The sequence below is a fragment of the Argopecten irradians genome, chromosome 10 (assembly GCF_041381155.1).
Source record: "Argopecten irradians isolate NY chromosome 10, Ai_NY, whole genome shotgun sequence".
Taxonomy (NCBI): Eukaryota; Metazoa; Mollusca; class Bivalvia; order Pectinida; family Pectinidae; genus Argopecten; species Argopecten irradians.
The window spans coordinates 29,753,356-29,772,626 of record NC_091143.1 but is presented as its reverse complement, the minus strand read 5'-3'; the positions used below and the strand labels follow the sequence as shown (position 1 = coordinate 29,772,626).

Here is a 19,271-nt window from a genome sequence, read left to right as displayed (position 1 = left end):
CACATGTGATTCGGATACTTTTACTAGATGGTACAGTTTTCCGAGAGGAAATGAGTGAAAACAAACCTATTTGGTGTTTTGTTGACGGGAAAGTGCCGATATTCATAGATAAATCTGAAGATGCTAAATTTCCGATTCTAACAAACGGCCGAAGATACAAGAAAGATTCTAGAGAATGGCTTCACAAAACAAGTAATAATCGTGGAAAAAATAGGAAAAGAACTGGAGACAGTAGGTCTGGAACTATGTCCGATTCTGATACAAAACAGGAAGTACAGGTAAATAGCGAAAATGTATCCGGTGCTATGGACACAGAAAAAGATTCGGATGTGTCACAGTCTCCATTACACTTTGAAGGAGACGTTTTAGATAACAAAGAAAATCACAGCGAACATGATGTTCGTCTTTCGCCTTTTCAATTCTTCGGGAGAAGTGAAGATAGAGAAGTGGTCCTTAACCAGAACGGCACGCGCAGTTGTATGACCAGAAGTGAATCCTCCAGGCGATTGCGCAAGAGAAGGCTGACATGGCTTAAAACAGAGAAAAATGATAATTGTTGCACGGAGATCGCAGAGGGAGCCAGTCAGCACGATGTTGTGTTGGATCGTCCTAGGTTCCGGCCGATAGCCGAGGAAGTGGAGCTAGAGGAAGTGTGTCAGCTGCTGGACCCAATGGCGGGAAGGTCACATGGCGATGTTAATAGCCCTTCTCTAGAGATATCTGCTAGCTTCTGGTTTGATACGGTAAGTCTAGATGTGTAGCTCGGTACAATTTGTCTGCAAGATTAAACGAAACTATTCTGAAATGTTGCTTTTAGTTTTAACAACATACTATATGGTCTTAAACTTTTTGTGCGTCCGGGGGTAAATTCACGACAAGGACGAACGTATGACTGTAATAATCACCAAACACATATTCATCATTTTTTTTTTCTCTTTAATGATAAATATTTCGAATATATATCCACTTTTAATTAATGGAGTAATATCTAGTAGTGAATTCTAAATACATATATACATATAAATGTATTGTTCTCTCGGAAATCTCGGTTTGACCATAAATTACAAATCTTTGCTCTACACAGTTGGTACATACTGTAAAGCGGTTAAAATTCGCGAAAGGTTAATTGTCGCTATAGTCACGTTTTCGTTTAGAATAGAATCCGCGAGTTCTAAACACAAGTGAAATATTCATAAACCCAATAATAATATTTCGTTTATATTCACGAATTATATAGATAGGTAAATCGCCCGCTAATATAGAAACCGCGAAATATTGACCTGCAAAAAAATCTCTACAAAGTAATCGTTATTCTCGTCTTGGTTACAGGATGACAGTAATGATGGTACATGGTGGCGTGAGACCAAACAGTCGTCATCCGAGTCCTCCCTGGAAGACTTCATGCCTGAACTCCGAGAAGGAGATCGTCCTATCGACCCTACCTTTATAAGGTCCCCAGTCCCGAAGAAAAGGTATCATACACAATGAAGTCTTTGAGGGTTTTTTTGTTTTTGTTTTTTTTTTTTTTTTTAACTCGAAAAAGGATTTTCATTTTTTGGATGTCCATCAAAACATAGAAAATATTTTAGAACGCACTTAATTATTTTAAAGGCCCACTACCTTTCCGGAGCAAAATATAAAGTTTTCCTAAAAACATTAATAACATCAGAAAATATATACCAGTGGACTAAGACGAGCTTACAACACCAAAAATATGCAAGTTTCCTGCGTAATACATGAAAACAGTGGAGAGTAATTTCGCTGTTTTGCCGTATGGCGCAGTGATAGTCAACTACCGCGCGGTATTTAGGACGACGGCGGGAAACATAGGACGGCCCGCGTTATGAAAATTAACATTTTATTTATTTCAATAGAATTGTTCAGAAGGTGATGATAAATGTAGTATTAGCGGTTAGTTAATAACTTTTTTGACTCTACAAAATTATCGATCTCGTTTTACATTCCCATTTTTAAAATTAAATGCCGTTTCGGAAAGGTAGTGGGCCCTTAAATTAAAAGTTGATGTAATTGATCCCTGATAGGCCATTAAACAAGAACAAACAAATCGAGATTTAGCGGTGCAAATATTAAATGATAAAAAAAAGAAGAAAAAAACAACACAAAACGCCAAAGTACTCAGCGGAAATCCATCTACGTGCTTGTGAACAGGTATCCGGAATGCGCGGCATACATGTACAGATGAAGCACAGGCTTTTGCATCCTCGATATTCCAGTGTTTGCTATCACTATCATAATATTAACCCCTGGACTATGATTCTTTTTCTTCTAAATATTCTAGCTAACATTCATATTTATCTTTCATTTATAAGTAACATATACGCATTTATCTTTCAGAGAAAAACTAGCATTATCCTCGGACGAATATGAAGAACGTCCAGAAATGATGGGTCCCTTGGGGAATCTTTACTTCCGAAGAATACCCAGGAGCCCCCTGGGTCCTCCGCCAGACGAAACAGATTCAGAATAGGATCAGAGCTAGATTATAAATAGAATTATAACATTATTAGATCTTCATTTCATACACATGTATCCATTAATAAAATATATTTATCTTATTTTATCTCCCTTGCAATATAATTTAATGTGGCGAATATCTACTGCTTCTAACCACAGGGAGGGATCTGAGAATTAGTTTGTTTGAAAATGTTTGCACACATCAGTGTGTCCATAGACCCATCATGTAGAGTAAGAGTTTTGTCAATTTTTATTATCTAGACATATAAAACGTATATACATATGTAATTTGATAACATGGACAAATGGTAGGTCTATATTTAATAGAATATATCAACTGTAACTAATTCTCAGATCCCTGTGCTACAAGCTAGCATTAGTGTCAGAGGGTGGAACTTAATGCCAAATCCATGAACTCCAGATTAAGTGATTCTCTCACTATTTTCTCCTTCTACCTCACAAAACAACTTTCATCCTACTTGATGAAGCATAACAAAATTAAAACTTTTCCAAATATGGAAAAGCCAATATTAAACAAGATTCAAGGAAAGCAAAATGACATCCTCTATACCACAGGGACATGGCACGATTTTTTAACTAACAGTATACATATATAAATTATAGTACCTATAATATATATATTATACTGTTGGTAAAAAATATCATGCCAGGTCCCTGTGTTCTATACCAATAGTGTACTATTGATGTATTATTAGTGTTGTAAACTATGTTGAATCCTGTGTTTATCCATCCTAGGCCTTCTTATAGGTACTGTATGCATTACAGAGCTACAAACTGTCATATAGTAACTGATAAAATAAACGCACAAAACATTGAGAATCTTTCATGCATAGCTACTTTTGAACCACAAATGTGAAATCAACGGCGGTTTTTAACATTGTTGGAATTGCTGTCCCACAGGTTTAGAAAATAAAGAAAACCATGCAAGTTGACTACCTATACAGATTGACTAACACAATGTACTGAGAGTGCATCTACAGAAAGTGAATCTTTTTTCAGTTATAGTCTTTGCTAATTGGAAAAGATTTGCTTAAAAAGAGAACTTCGGAATTTCTTAATTTTTAATCCAAAGAACACTGACAATTGTAACACGCTGACTTTATTCGTGGAGACAAAGCCGATAGGCGGCGTCTGATGGCAATAAAACCAAAGGTTCTGTATAATATATGGGGCTAACGCTACATTAAGCTGTATCTCACACCCAATATATATCCAATATGCATGTGAAGTGTGTGGTTGGTTGTGAAGTTGACCTTGATTTTAGACAAACTTCTTGAGAGCTTTATTTGACGTTTTTGACAAGGATTACAAATGTGTACGCCTGTGCGTTAATGTGTATCTAGAGTTCAAATGAATTTACCAAGAAATGTTTGCATCTGCATTTGAAATGAACCAATTTCATAATAAGTATATTTTCAAAACAAATGGAAGTAATTTTGATCATAGCATACAAGGAATGGCATCCACATATATTAAATAGGGGACTGCAGTATCATCTGTCTCGTGTAGCCTTGTATTAGCTGAGCATGCACTTACCGGTACCAATTTCATAGTGCTATCTCACTGAAGTGACCTACACTGTCACAGTCTATTGGCTCTTGTCACTGCCTCCGACCTAGCAACACTTAATTCATGAAATACAAGTAGAACTACAAATGTAGGCAACAATTTTGACCCCTTTGACCTTGATTTGAGACTAACTTTTCGAGAGCTTTATTTGACCTTATTGACAAGGAATACAAATGTGTACGCCTGTGCTTATAATGTATATCTAGAGTTCAAATGAATTTACCAAGAAATGTCGGCATCTGCATTTGGAATTAACATTTTCATAATCATATAATAAGTTTATTTTCTATCTTGGCATACAAGGAATGGCATCCACATATATTAATAAACATGTATGCAAGTAGATGCATTATTAGTGAATGTTCCAGATATGAAGCATTAAACTGAGTAAGTATACAAAAAACCATGACAAAGAATTACAACTATAAGAAAAAGAAAATGTTTTGGGTTTTTTAATATGAAACTTAATTCATAGTCAATATCATAATAATAAAGTACTGGTAATAGTTAATAACCTTATTGCAGAAAATACTATTGTTTCAATAGGGAATTACCCCCAGTAGCACTTGTACCAGTAAGTGAACTGAACAGATGGAGATTTTAGATCAAATCCAGTAATAAACATATCTAAAGCAATACACCTAATCCTATATATATCAATATCCTATCTTTTTTCCTGTGCCATACAAAGCCAGTTCATCCCATGTCTTAGAACTTGGCAACTGCTGTACTTTTGTTCCCTGCAGTTCCTTTTTCTCTTTTCTGCTGAGATATTTTTTGGTTGAACTATTTCTAATATTGGAACTCACTGTATTCTCATCCTCTTCTTCACTGTATAGTCTTTGTAGATTGTCAGACCCAATATCGGAGATAGACATGGTTTCTGAGTCATATATATCAGTATCATATGATGAGTTTTGTTGAATATGATGTGACCTTGACTTTGATGAAACAGGAGACCTTGACCTTTGTGAATCTTCCAACTGACTAATCCTTGATGATGATGATGATGATGATGTAGTATATTCTTCCATATTTAAATCACCATATTCTATTCTTGGTGATGCATCAAGTTTCGATATGGATGAATGGTCAGCTTTTGACCTTGGCAAATTACCAAACAGTGATGTTTCCTCTGGTAACTTCTGTGTTTTGCTGTACTCTGACCTTGAGGAATCATAAGATGCTGATCTCTGTCCAAATTTGGAATTTCCATCGATGTATTGTTTTTGATTTACCATATTTTCTGTCTTTGGAGAGTCTATCATTACTTTAGCATTCTCATCATGCTCCTTTAAAGTTGCTTTAGGCTGCAGGCGATTATACTTGGCTAGTATGCTAGTAAATGGTCTCACTCTCAATTGTGCCAACTTCTCCTCAAAAGAAAGTTCTTTGTTCATATCAGGATAAGATTGTTCTTTAGTTGGCATAGGAAGACCTTTGGCTCCTTCAGAGTTGTTCAACAGATTTATTTTGTTGCTCTCTGTCAAAGATCTCATGGTATTCATCAAAAGTTCATTCCCTTCCACATTGCCACTCCTAAGAGCTTCCAAATTCCTTTGTACTATTCTATTATGCCTAATTATTTCAGTTTGGGATGGTCGACTTCTTCCTGATTTAAGAATTTTTATAGCAGCATGTCGACTTACAGGAAAACTTTCTGTAAGCCTTTCTATTGTCCATTCCTCTGGGAACTCTCTATTAAGGAATCTCATTTGTTCCAAAGCTTCCCATGTTAATACAAAGGCTTCCTTTGGCATTGGAAAATTCTTCTTCTGTAAGATTTTCTGCTTTACAAATTGCCTGTGTTCTTTTTCCATTCTGTAGTAAATGAAAATGACACGTAAGTATAAATGTATAGAAATAAGCTTAGCTATATTAAGAGCGCAGCTCTCTGCGCGGCCAAAGGCCGCGTAGAGAGAAGTTCTACTAACCATAACACGTGTGTGAGCATATAGAATCCAATACATTCCAGTACCCCTTGGACTTTGAAATTCCAGTACCCCTTGGACTTTGAAATCGTGTCCCACGGGAAAAGTCTCGCGCCTCCATGCAAGCAGCCATGTTTTAATTCTCGTTATCAGCACGACGAGATTTTATTTTTTCTGTAGGCAAAACGTATCACCAGGATACACTTTGAAATTACTTTAAGTAGTTTTAAATAACTACACAAGGATAAGAACGACACAATAAATGTACTGGTCAAAATAATATACTGTCTGTGTGTTGTCAAGCGCACGGCACCGTCAGCCGTGACGTCAGGAGGCTTGGTGCTAAAGATGACGCCACATATTCCCGCGCATTTTTGATACATGGCATGTTGCAAAGTTTTTCGCATTGGAGAGAAACAAGGTCGAAAAAAATGAAATAATCTAGCTGAATATTTCTTTCTAACCTGTATATGACGACTGCTATACACAAGTTTTGAAGAATAGCATTTTACTGAACAAGAGGGCACAAGTTTTGAAGAATAGCATTTACTAATAACCACTGAGGAGTTGATGAATTATTTTTAGACAAGAACAATGCATCTAATAATGTTACCACACACTGTAAAGAGCGATTTTAGTAGTTCTAAACAAAAAATGCTTATACTACACAGGCAAGGGTCAGGGTTTCGGCATATACAAGGCTATGTGTAATGGTCGATTGAACATTTCACATACATTTGGACTGCAGTGGGCTTTTTCTTGACATATCACGGTAAAAATACCAACTAATCTAATTTCCATTAGAACATGGTTTGTTTTCCGAAATTTGTGCAAGTTTTTAATGAAGTCTTAGAGCGAATTGTCCCTTTAAGTTATTATATAGATCAACAGTTTTATAAAAATATTTTGATTTGTGCAGAAAAGTTTTTCTGAGCAGGATTTTAGTGTGTGAGCGTATGCAGAAGCAGCTGCATCTTCTTAGTAAGAAATATTGTTTGGGACCAATTCAAAAAGCATCAACTTATAACTTTAATATTAGAAAATTTAATAAAATTCAAATCTTAAACAAAGCTTTTTATTCAAATGTATCAGAATATATTGTTATATGATAAAAAAAATAATTGTGGGAAAATTTTTTTCCTGTATGATTGCTTATCCAGATATTCACACATGTTCAACTATGTATAATCAAAGTGTTAAGTTGACTAGACTTTTAAAAGATTCCTGCTGGAGGAGGGCTTAATTCATTATAGGTGACAAAAAAATCAAAGATGTTTGGCCTGTCCTGGTTAATAAGAGGGTAAACTGAATTTGCTTCAATGCGTTGAAATTTATTACTTTTCTTTTTATCTCATTTCTTCACACAATATAATTATTCACAATTAAGATAACAATGCACAAGTTTGTATTGGACTGGGTTTTCGGCATAATGGTAATGTGCTACTACGGGTATCAATCAAATTGACATTGTGCAGCTACAGTCGAGCCTCTTCCACAAGGACTTGACAATACAAAATACATTAATTAACTTCTCATTGTTTTTTCCCTTTAAACAATAAATGGTTATCATGTAACACATTGTACACACACATAATAGGCCTATAAACAGCATCTCTAGATGAAACTATGGGGCACTCCTGACATGTGACACTGTCCAGGGAATATAGATTATCCAACACAGGTAATTATGATGTAATGGTCATACACTTTGGAGTAACATATTTGAGACTATAGAAAAATAATGAATATTTCTTAATTGCCTTAATCTTTTCTTAAACTATATTTCTTTTGTATGAAGTGGTACCCGTCGGCCATATAATTTCCCAAAATGCATTGTGTTTCTCATTTAATATTACTATAGACAAAGAAGGAATGAAATATTATTCAATTCCTCAAAAATACAGTTTATGTCTGTTTGTCGCCAAGTTTGATCAGTTCCGTCCTTATCTATAACTACATGTCTATGCCAAATTTCATTGCTGTTAATGGTGTATAACTTGAGATATCCTGTTCACAAGGTGATTTTCAAAACTAGGGGTATGCTATAAGCTACGATGGAGCTACGCTCCATCGTGCTAAAAATGAATGATCGGACTACAAGTTTAAACAGTTTTAATTTCAATCTGAGGTTATAATCCTAACTATATTTATATTTTTTATATGTAGCTGCGCTCTTCTGAGGCTTTGCCTTAAATTCATATTAGGCCTAACTAGCATGTATTATTTTTAAAACAGATCCAGATTGATGTATTCTCATTTAACATATCAAGATATGATTTTTTTATTATTATTATTAGGATCATGATTACATGATCTATGATAGTAAACTAATTAATTTTCGTTTAAGTACACCCTTTTTCTTATAAAAGGTTAAGATTTGACCCCCCTCTCCCCCCCAAAAAAAAACAACAAAACAAAACCCAAAAAAAACCACTTAAATTCTGCGCGGTATCAGAACTATTTCATTGCCTTATTGCCTTATTAATCTTCTTTTAGACATGTACCGTACTCAGTATCTTCTGTAGGAGTTAGTTCCCCTGATACATTTTTGAGTTATACCTGAGCATGTCAGCGCGGTTCGGTAGTTCTGGCTCTTCATCAGGAAATAAGTCATTCTCTTCTGACCAATCGTGATTGTTCCGGACTGAAAAGTTGATGACAAAACGATGAATTTTGTTACAAAACGCCAATGACGTTAACCGCAACATGCTGAAAAATTGAGCGGATGTTATCTTGTACAGATAAAATTGAGTCAATGCCGGCCTTTAAATCCGATTTCACTTACAATTTATGCTTTTTATTAATTTATGATAATTTCACTTTACCTTTAATGTATAAATCTGACAAAATATAATTATCTATCCTTCCTATTTCTATAATTAATTGAAATCACATTGTACTGTTTTCTGTTTTAAGTTCCAACTATTCCGGATTTCAATTTCCGTGTTTTAGTCCAGCACTTATATTCAAGCAAGATGGAGACAAACACAGTCAAATCAACACCATCGGGATTTCAAATTCCCCTTTATGTTCTAGATGATTTATGCAGGTTGGTCTTTGCCCAGTCTAATTGCCTTTTGACAAGATGGAAAACTTTCAGAACTCATAGTCAGTAGTATTTCACATACATCCACTCCCTTTAGGCTTTAGGCTATAATTTGTTACACCTTCTCTGAGTGATTGCTAAACAAACAGACAAATTGTGTGTTTATATAAACTTTACATTATTTTCTTTCAAATTTGCATTGGAATATATACATGTGTATTATATGACAGAGGTTTGATGATGTGTTTATAATTGCGGTTCAAAACAACATAGACAAATAACACATAATCACAAAAATTGGAGCTTTGATTTGTTTGAACTCCTAATTAATTAAATCTGATAAATGCTATAATTAAAGTATTGGATCTTTTCCAATAGCTTTTATAAAATTTAGTTTACATGTATATCATGCAAGAATTATGTATTGTTATTTAGTAAAATAAAATATATTAATTTATATATATTTTAATTGTTAAATGAAGAATGCTGAATAGATCTAGACTTTAATTCCATGCAATAAATATATCAGTTCTCTATGCAATATTGATTAAAATAAATGTCATCCAGCAGGTATGTATTAATATCAATATTACATGTTCAGTGTACAAAATACAGCTAACTTATATGTACATTTATATATATATACATCTGTATATGTGTTATTTGTATATGATGGCATTATTGACCGTCTATAGTTAATTTTCTTTAACAGTCGCTTTATAATCAACATTCCTGATGAAGAAAGACAAGACCTGATCCGAATATTCTTCCAGATAGAGCTTGCACACTGGTTTTACCTAGATTTCTACTGTGCCGAAAACCAGGAACTCCGATCATGTGGAATAAAAGATTTCTCTGCGCAAGATATCCTTTCAAACAGAAACATGATATTTTATATTAGCTAGTGCACATGTGTTAATGTAACCCTCGTATATTAAAAATTACACGAGATGAAGCATGTTAACTTTAACTGAAGTACCAGGTAACACCTTATCCAAAAGTATTGTTTTACATGGGATGCTTCTGATTGGCTGAGATCTAGATTACATCGTAATAATTTCATGGTAAAAAGTCCCAAAAATGAATTCAAAATTTTGAAGAGGTCATCTTTTAAAGGATAAATTTGAATAGATTTGTTATGTTATGGAGATGTAACACACAAATCTGAGATACATGTACTCTCATCATAAATGGTTTATTTGGAGTACACTCAGATTTTTAGGTCACCAGAGACGAAGTCTAAAGTGACCTATTCTAATCGCCTTTTGTCCGTCTTCCCTTGTGCATCGTCCAACGTTTGTCCGTAAACAATTTACATTTTTGACTTCTTCTCTAAAACTGCAGAAGCAATTCCAATGAAATTTTGCACAAACCTTCTAAGGCAGGCTGTAGGAGCTCGAGGGGCCAAAAGGGGTAAAATTAAGTAAAATTTCAAAAATCTTCTTCTCTACTCAAAGATGTGGTAGAATCAAATACTCTTCATAGATAGAAAGGTCTTAATGTCCTTTACAAAAATTGTGAATTATATGACCCTGGTTTTACTATAGTATATATAAGGAAAACACATTTTTGAGCATTATATGGTCTTTTGTAATAGGAAATGACTCAAATGTTGTCAGAATTATCAGTATGAGATGGCTGTTAAATCCTAGTAACACATTTTCTATGACTGACCCCCAGGGGCCTTAGGGGCGGTGATAAAAGGTCAAATAGGCTAAAACTTCAAAAATCTTCTTATGAAATTCTGAAAATGGTAGAATCAAATACTTTTCATAGATAAAAAGGTTTTGAGGTCCTTTACTAAAATTGTCAATTGTATGACCCTACGGTCTCACGATTCCCCAGGGGAGGGGGTCAAGTTTACTATAGTTTATATAGGGAAAACACTTTTATGAGCATTTTTTGCTCAATTTTGATTGGAAACGAGTCAAACTTGGTTAGAATTATTAGCCTGAGATAGCATTATAACATCATATCCATATCGGTCTTGGCTGACCCCCTGGGGGCAGAGTGGCGGTGCCAAAAAAGGTCAAATAGGCTAAAATTTGAAAAATCTTCTAAAATTCTGGAAATGGTAAAATCAAATACGCATTATAGATGAAAAGGACTTCAGGTGTTTAATAAAAACTGGGAATTATATGACCCTGGGGTCTCACCTTTCCCCCTGGGGAGGGGATCAAGTTTACTATAGTTTATATAGGAAAAACACATTTATGAGCATTTCTTGCTCAATTTTCACAGGAAATAAGTCAAACTTGATTAGAATCATTAGCCTGAGATAGCATTTTAATATCGATATCATATCCATATTGGTCCTGGCCGACCCCCTGGGGGAAGAGGGGCGGGGCTAAAAAGGGTCAAATAGGCTAAAACTTCAAAAATCTTCTGGAAATGGCAGAATCAAATACTTATAGATCGAAAGGTCTTAAGGTGTTTTATAAAAAATGTGAATTATATGACCCTTGGGTCTCACGTGAACCCCTGGGGAGGAGGTCAAGTTTACTATAATTTATATAGGAAAAACATATTTATGAGCATTATTTGCTCAAATTTCATAGGAAATAAGTCAAACTTGATTAGATTTATTAGCCTGAAATATAGCATTTTAACATCAATATCGGTCCTCGATGACCCCTGGGGGACCAGAGGGGCAGGACCAAACAGGGTCAAAATGATTGAAAATTTCATAAAATATTTCTAAGTTCACAGGTTTGATGGAAGCAAATACTCTTCATAGACTAAAAAGTCAAATTTATAAATCACTGACCAACTTCAAGGCCCAGTATAAAGTGTTTATATGTCTTTAATTTGTTTCATTATTTGTTTCATTATATATTCAAACTCAGGTGACCGTTAAGACCCATGGGCCTCTTGTTTGTTATATCTCCATAAGATAAAAATCTATTCAAATTTATCCCAAATTATAGCTATGAAGCATATAAAATTTAAAATTGAACACATATTTGTTTATTTTTGTTTGCATAAATACAATACCTGGTATGGCATTGATAACATGATAATTAGATAGGTATACATCTTTAATAATCTCATAACTTAAACATCTATATTGTTCAAACATTTAGTGTGTTTTAAAAATAAATGTATGTAGTTATTTATCTGAGTATAGCCAAATTCAAATAAAATCATTAGAAACTTCATGCAGTTGTCATTATACCTCTTTCCTTAGCTAATTCACTGTTCAAACATTGTCCATTTTTGAGTGGTCATGCAGGTGAAGTGGACAAAATTCTGGAGAATTGGCGGTCATACAAAATGAGTGTCCCTACATATGGTGCTATTATGTTGGATCCAGAACTGAAATATGTGAGTACATGTACATGTATAGTGTACTTGTTCAGGTGTAACTAAAAGTAAGTGTACAATTGGTTTGCCCTCATGTACATTTACGTTAATAATATCTACTCTTGCCTATCTGGTGTTGAGCCACTAAAGCTTCATTAAATCTTATTATCATTGCCAAATATTCATAAAGGTAAAAAAATGGCATGGTATATGTTTTTGTAGTTTTATAAATTCTAATGATATAATGAACATTTGTTATACTTATATGGCCTATGCATTATTGTGATACAGAGAATCCTCTGAGGGGAAGGGCTTACTTTGCCCCTGTCTGTTTTGTCCACCAGAGTTCCTATGTTATGTCTTTACAGTCTTATCAATTTTGCAAATGATTTTGAATTAGTTTTCTTTAAGACTATTTTAAATACTTGACTATATATATTGTACATCTTTTTGATTGTGTGATTCACAGTGACATGATAGATAGATCTATCATTGAAAGTGACTACTTATCATTACATACAAAGACATATCCCTTACCAGAATTAATGAAAATGTATGAAATAATCATCTGAACTTGACATGTTAAATGTTAATATTTCCAGGTCCTTTTAGTACAAGGATTCTGGACAAAGAGTAGCTGGGGATTCCCTAAGGGCAAAGTAAATGAAGAGGAGTCGCCGCATGATTGTGCTGTGAGAGAGGTGACAGAGTATTTTTAGTACTTAGAACAATAGATAATCATAATTTTACATGTCTATATACACAAAATGTACCAGGTATGTAATGGTTCTGGATCAGGTCGATCACAGACGACGATTTATATGTAGCTCAGTTGGTGGAGCATTATGTTCTGGCTAGTGTTCGGAGGGACCTGGGTTTGAATCCTAGTCTGGCCTTGTATTTTTCCACTCCTACTAGCTACATAATTTTCTAAATGTCATTGTATCAGATACTGGTTATCAAGTAAAACAACCTCTTGACTTTGTAAGAATTATTATTTATTTAGTACTTATTGGTTTACACAAAGTCATACAACCCACAAGCTCATCTCCTTATATTCATGAATTTAATTTCTTGTGTTTCTTATGTGAAGAAACATAATAGATTTATGAGTGTCCACCAAGAGCACAAGCTAATGTATGTCAACTCAACATTTTATTCACAGAAATAAATATTTTTTATGCATCCATTCTTGACGTTATCATCCTAGTGCTCTGTTTAAGCTTAAATGATCTGATTGTAGGTTGAGGAAGAGACTGGATTTGACATAGTTAGACTCATCGACAAGAATGACTTCCTTGAGAACCATTTCAATGATCAGCTGACTCGGCTATATATAGTCCCCGGAGTTCCTCTAAACACAAAGTTCCAGCCAAAGACAAGAAAGGAAATCAAGGTAGAAAAAATAAAAGAAATTGTAACATAAGGTTAAGGTGGAGTGTACATAACTCAGCAGGATATAATGATTTAGAACTTAAAACGTCGGTGTGGCAGAGTAATTGATATGTTCTGACATGCGACTTTTAATCCCATCTGGGGCAGTTGTCATACTTTTAAAAACATCCACGCCATGTTAAACTTGATCTGTATCTGTACATCAAAGTAAAAAAAAGAAAATTGTGCAGATTTTCATTCATTTAAAATTAAAAGGATTGTTAGATTGCATTTATTGGAGATATAAATGCAATCTGGGTGGCAGATAAATAGAGGGCGCTATGAATATTTATCTGCCATCCAGATTGCATTTATATCGCCAATAAATGCAATCTGACAATCCTTTAATTTTTATATTTACATTTTACTTTCTAGTTCAAAGTAAAACATAATTTAAATGCGAGTGAGCATTTGAATTTCCTGCTTCAGCCATTTAACCTCAACAGCCAAGTTCAAAGTGATAAAATATGGTCCCTATAAAAAAATTGAAAAGACAACAAAATTTCAATGTTCTTCAGTAGCTTTTCATGATCAGTTTACTTTCAATTATCCAGACATTTTAAAGTTTTTGTTATAGTTTCATAACCAAACTGGTTCATTCAACTACAATGTCAGTTTTCCCGCACAGACTAACATGGTGTCAGTAAATAAGACTCACACCCATTTAGAAAGATATTACTACACTAAGTCTAGGCTGCATTTATTGGCTTATAATGCAGATCACGATTATCATTAGAGTAATGGGAGTCTCTGTGGCAAAATGTAAATATATAATTATGTAAGACATTCTGAACATTGGTACTTTTTTCCATTCCAGTTTCCTATTCCTATGCAATATTTGACATTTCAGATAAAAAGAGAAAGTCAAGTGTACTATGTTTTTATCAACTTGTTTATTTTTGCTTTATTTTCAGAGTTTACAGTGGTTTCCCATAGAAGCACTTCCGGCTCACAAACATGACCAGACACCAAAACAACTTGGCTATAACCCAAACAATTTCTTCATGGTTATTCCGTTCATCAAGTGAGTACCACTCGTTAAGCTTAATGTGTTCTATGTAGAGCTTGGTGTCTTGGGCGGCATGCTTCAGTGATGTAGCACTATAAAAGGGCAAGAGTTCCACTATACAACAAGACACAACATGAACATACCACAGTCTCCCAAAACATGCACCTCACACTTCATACAAGCAGGATACCACATACACAGGAGACCTTCCTTAAATGACCCTTGCTGTTATAATGAACAGGACGTTAAAATGATAACCAATTTAAAACTGAACAACATAAATAATGGAATTAATTTAAAGATGAAAAAGTTTGTCAAACAATCTCACCATTAAATTCTGTTTTCCAGACCACTAAGGAAATGGCTTGCAGGAAGAAAGAATGTATTAGATGTTGATATCAACGATTACAACACCTCACAACACAAGCAACAAAAGAGTGGTGGGGGAAGCGATGCGAGACATCATCGAGAAAAACAGAAACAAAAATTACAGCAGTTTTTCGCCCAGCAAAACCAGCAGGAATATCAGGACTATCTACAGTTAAAGGAAAATGATTCCAAGTCACGCACAGATTCGGCTAGTAAAGATGTAAAGTCACGTTCAGAATCGCCTCGGAAAGAGCCGTATCACAAAGGGAGACATCAAGATAGTGGTGAACAGTCTACAGGCAAAAAGGGCTATCATATAATGGTTAGTGTTATTAATTGTCTATTTACATTTTATTATGTGTAAATTTGAGGTAAACTTTGAATGTGAATTTGAGGTAAATGGCAAAGAAACATGGCAATAAAATAATTGTGGTTGCATTGCATTTTCTTCTGATTTATAACACTTTATAGGCATTTCACTAGACTATGCATGGCCTCCAGTATCGAGAATATTATAAAAAATCACTAAAATTTGGCCTGATTATTTTGTCTATTACATGTCTAACTAAGGGGAGATAATCTAATGAAGAACTCTGCTGAGAAACAAATAAACAAATTAGTGTCTGGTGACCAGTCTAGCATTTCACTTATAATTCTTAATTTACTCAAAACCATTGCACAAAAAAATACATAATTTTTGAAATGAGATTTTTTATAATTAGTTATTGTTATTACTTAAATCTGTTTTAAGATAAGAATACTAAAAAAGTTTTAAACATATTTTGTATTTTGTTGACTAACCATTCTTTGTTTCAAAATCCTGAATTTATTGATTATTTACAATGATAACTTCTTCGTTTATTTCAGAATCGAGATGGTACAATAAGTGGGTCTTCTAGAAGAAGTTTAAATCCACAATTTGAAAACAGTCCCGGTAAGAACATTTCTGCTATATGCTTCTTCTGTTTTACGTGAAACTTAGAATACTGCAAGCAGTAAAAACAGTCACATTTGACCTTTAGTATATAAAGGCTATCAATTTTTCACTATATGTCATTATATTAAGTTTAATGTGCTTATTTATGCAGGTCCAAAACAGGGACAGCCATATGACAACAGAAGCAGAATTCCAAATGTAGTGTTTGATAGAACGCAACCACCTCCGAGCCTCCCTGTGAAATCTCAGCACGATTGGAATAACTCAAATAATTCACACCTCTCGAACTCTCCTCACAATAAAGGCTATTTTAGTCAAAAGAAGAACAAATACATCAAAATCACAGACCCCGACGGCCTTGGGTCGGAATCCTGGCTCAACTTTCATTTTGATGTGCCATCTATCATGTCGTGTATTCAGTAATCTTGTGATGTGTCCTTTAAAATGACATAGAATGTGATATATGAGTCTGTGTTTGTGATAAAGATTGTCCTTTGAGCTGACACCATAAACATACAGGCATATGCTTATGGTATCCATTGATAGTGCGAGAAGAAAGTAATTTGACATTCTTTGTAATTTCTTGAATGCATGAGTGTAATGAATATACACGTATGGAGATTAGAAGAAAGAATATTTTTGTTACATGTTGCATTTATACTGCAGAGTAGATCAATACAGTCAAAGATAGCATTTTGTAGGCGCTAGTCTTGGGAGTAAGTGTATGTATAAAAAAAAGTCTTCTTGATATAATAAAATGTTGAAGATAGTGGTATAATATTAAGACGACTTTTTCATATATAGTGTATGTTTGTTTTTGTTAAGATATATTTTTATGGTATTCATAATGATTTGAATAATAACATATGCCATTAACCGTTTTCATAATTTGTTTTATATGTAACTTTATAATTAAACATGATGTCAAGACAGAGGAAAGACCTACAAACCGCTGTCCACAATATGACTCAAATTAAAGGTAAAAAAAGACACAGAAGGCGAGACATACAGTACACTTCACATTTACCAAAGAAAGGAATTAAGAAATCAATTGTGAATCCAGATGACTGTCTTATTGGTTCCCAAATTCTTTGTAGGTTTCCATGGTTGAAGATGTGAGAAAAATGGTAGGAAAATACATGAGTTTTAAAGAATAATTTGAGGATAGGCAATTTCCTGGAGCCCGAAATTCCCTCTGGATCCGTCGCTTGAAATGGATAATGATTCATATAGACCATTAAAGCAAGCATACACGCCTTGATATTGGGAAGATGTTTATTTGTATGAAGCGACTACCAACCGCATAGAAGACACAATGAAGTGCCTAGGCATATTATAGATAAGTTTATGCCAATAAGAGAACATTAAACTTCAATAAATGCTAAAATTGGTTTATCATCTGAAAATATGACAGCAATCGTTAGTACAACAGAACTACAATGTATCTACAATAATTGGAAACGCCATTGTTTGCGATTATAAATTGCTTCGATTTTAGCAGGCATTTCATTTTATCCCGATATTTCTGTTGATATCGTAATGCCATCACAATATTGTTTTTCGATGTTACAAATGAGAAATAAAACATTAATGCTGAATCTGAAAGAAGGAAGAGCTGAAGGCCTATACTGGATTTGCTGAAGGTTTTAATTTTGTTAACTCGTGATCATATTGCATATATAACACAAAAAGTGGCAAACGCCCACTGACCAAAGCACAGTAAAAATCAAGGTACATAAGATCAGATAGGGTATTACTCAAACTATGTTAGAGGTTTAGCAAAAGACAATTCTGAAACATAACGTCGGCACAGTCAACAAAATAACGGCTGATGAAAATAGGTTAACCACTGACCTCTGATATTATGGGAGTAATCGGACATATGTGACCAATACTTGATTGTCCAATAGTGGTACCCCCCGGTGGACACCACAACGTAAAAAGCCACGTATACTGGAGAAGGGTAGGAAGGATGCCGTAGAACAGAAAACACACATCTCTGTCAAGAGTTTTCCATGGCAACGGCCCTTGTGGGACAAGGACATGATTATGATGCAGTAAGGAGATTTGTAAATTTTCAGAATAGATGTCAAGACAATGGATAACAAAGAGAACCAGATATGTTGTAACTGAATATAAGTTAGTTATTCACATACAATTGTATGTTGACCAGGTTTTGAAGCACATGGTTAATAAAATCCTACCCTAGACTATCTCATAGTAATACTGAAGGCAGTTCTATAATAAAAAGAAACCCTTATCGATCACAGGCCTGCAGAAATTTCTTTTGATCTACATCAAGCGAATCGAATATCGGTACACAAAGGTTGACTGTGTTCCTTTGAAGTTGGGTGTCCCTCCATGTAGGTTTGAAAACAAATTTGCGGGAAGACCTTCAAATTTGCTATACCATTGTCAGGAGTGGATTATTACCACAGTGATAATAACCCCTGTATATCAAGGATAGGATAGCGACGATCAGATATATGAAAATCTGCAAACCAGAATGCTGCATTGTTATCGAATAACAAACATATCCAAGTCATTTACAAGAAAACATTTTTTTTGATAAGTTGAGTGGTGATGGAAGGGGAAATGTCCTTAGCTCCATTAGATTGGTTACATGAACAGCGAGGACTAACAACAAGACATCCTCGATACTCAAGGGGTTCTGATCACTTACGATCACTAAACCCTGGAATATCTAATGGTAAAACTGAAGGCAGCTCTGAAGAAAACATCTGAACCAATCACAGGCTAGCAAATATTTCCTTTGAAAACTGAAGAGAGAGCAACGCCCAACTTCAAAGCCACACGAACAGTCAACCACAGTGTACCGTTATACGGCTCTTTTGATATGCACCAAATGACTGAATTACTGTTCTGTTCTGTTGTCGCCAGTTTTACTATGAGATAGTCCAATTAAGGATGTATAGAGATCGTAAGTGATCGGAACCCATTGAGTGTCGGTGATGACAGCATTTAGATAACGATAGTATAGACAAGAGTTTGAGGAGCTGCACTGCATTAAAAGCCTTTATACATTACAGACCTGACTCCGTCTTATAATTCATTAGATGAAAACTTACTGTAGCTATTTCTTCTATGAATTTCGATTTATTGAATACGTACAAAAATCAATTAAATCGGTCGGCTCATTTGTACATTTGTATTTAT

At 34.5% G+C, this 19,271-nt stretch overlaps 3 protein-coding genes across 3 annotated transcripts; 2 read left to right on the top strand and 1 right to left on the bottom strand.

Moving 5' to 3' along the window:
• The first annotated feature begins 12 nt into the window (after positions 1-12).
• LOC138333607 (uncharacterized) lies at positions 13-2,564 on the top strand. Its single transcript, XM_069282087.1, has 3 exons — positions 13-743; positions 1,330-1,472; positions 2,356-2,564. The coding sequence occupies exons 1-3, from the start codon at positions 51-53 to the stop codon at positions 2,486-2,488; spliced, it is 969 nt and encodes a 322-aa protein (XP_069138188.1). The 5' UTR covers positions 13-50; the 3' UTR covers positions 2,489-2,564.
• A 1,937-nt stretch (positions 2,565-4,501) lies between these two features.
• Positions 4,502-8,733, bottom strand: LOC138333606 (neugrin-like). Its single transcript, XM_069282086.1, has 2 exons — positions 8,556-8,733; positions 4,502-5,886 (listed from the first exon to the last, which is right to left on the bottom strand). The coding sequence occupies exons 1-2, from the start codon at positions 8,702-8,704 to the stop codon at positions 4,722-4,724; spliced, it is 1,314 nt and encodes a 437-aa protein (XP_069138187.1). The 5' UTR covers positions 8,705-8,733; the 3' UTR covers positions 4,502-4,721.
• A 184-nt stretch (positions 8,734-8,917) lies between these two features.
• On the top strand, positions 8,918-18,046 carry LOC138333605 (m7GpppN-mRNA hydrolase-like). Its single transcript, XM_069282085.1, has 9 exons — positions 8,918-9,045; positions 9,755-9,906; positions 12,239-12,366; positions 12,948-13,046; positions 13,589-13,741; positions 14,694-14,803; positions 15,137-15,479; positions 16,025-16,091; positions 16,246-18,046. Exons 1-9 carry the CDS (start codon positions 8,972-8,974, stop codon positions 16,515-16,517), a joined length of 1,398 nt encoding a protein of 465 aa, XP_069138186.1. The 5' UTR covers positions 8,918-8,971; the 3' UTR covers positions 16,518-18,046.
• The last annotated feature ends 1,225 nt before the right edge of the window (positions 18,047-19,271 follow it).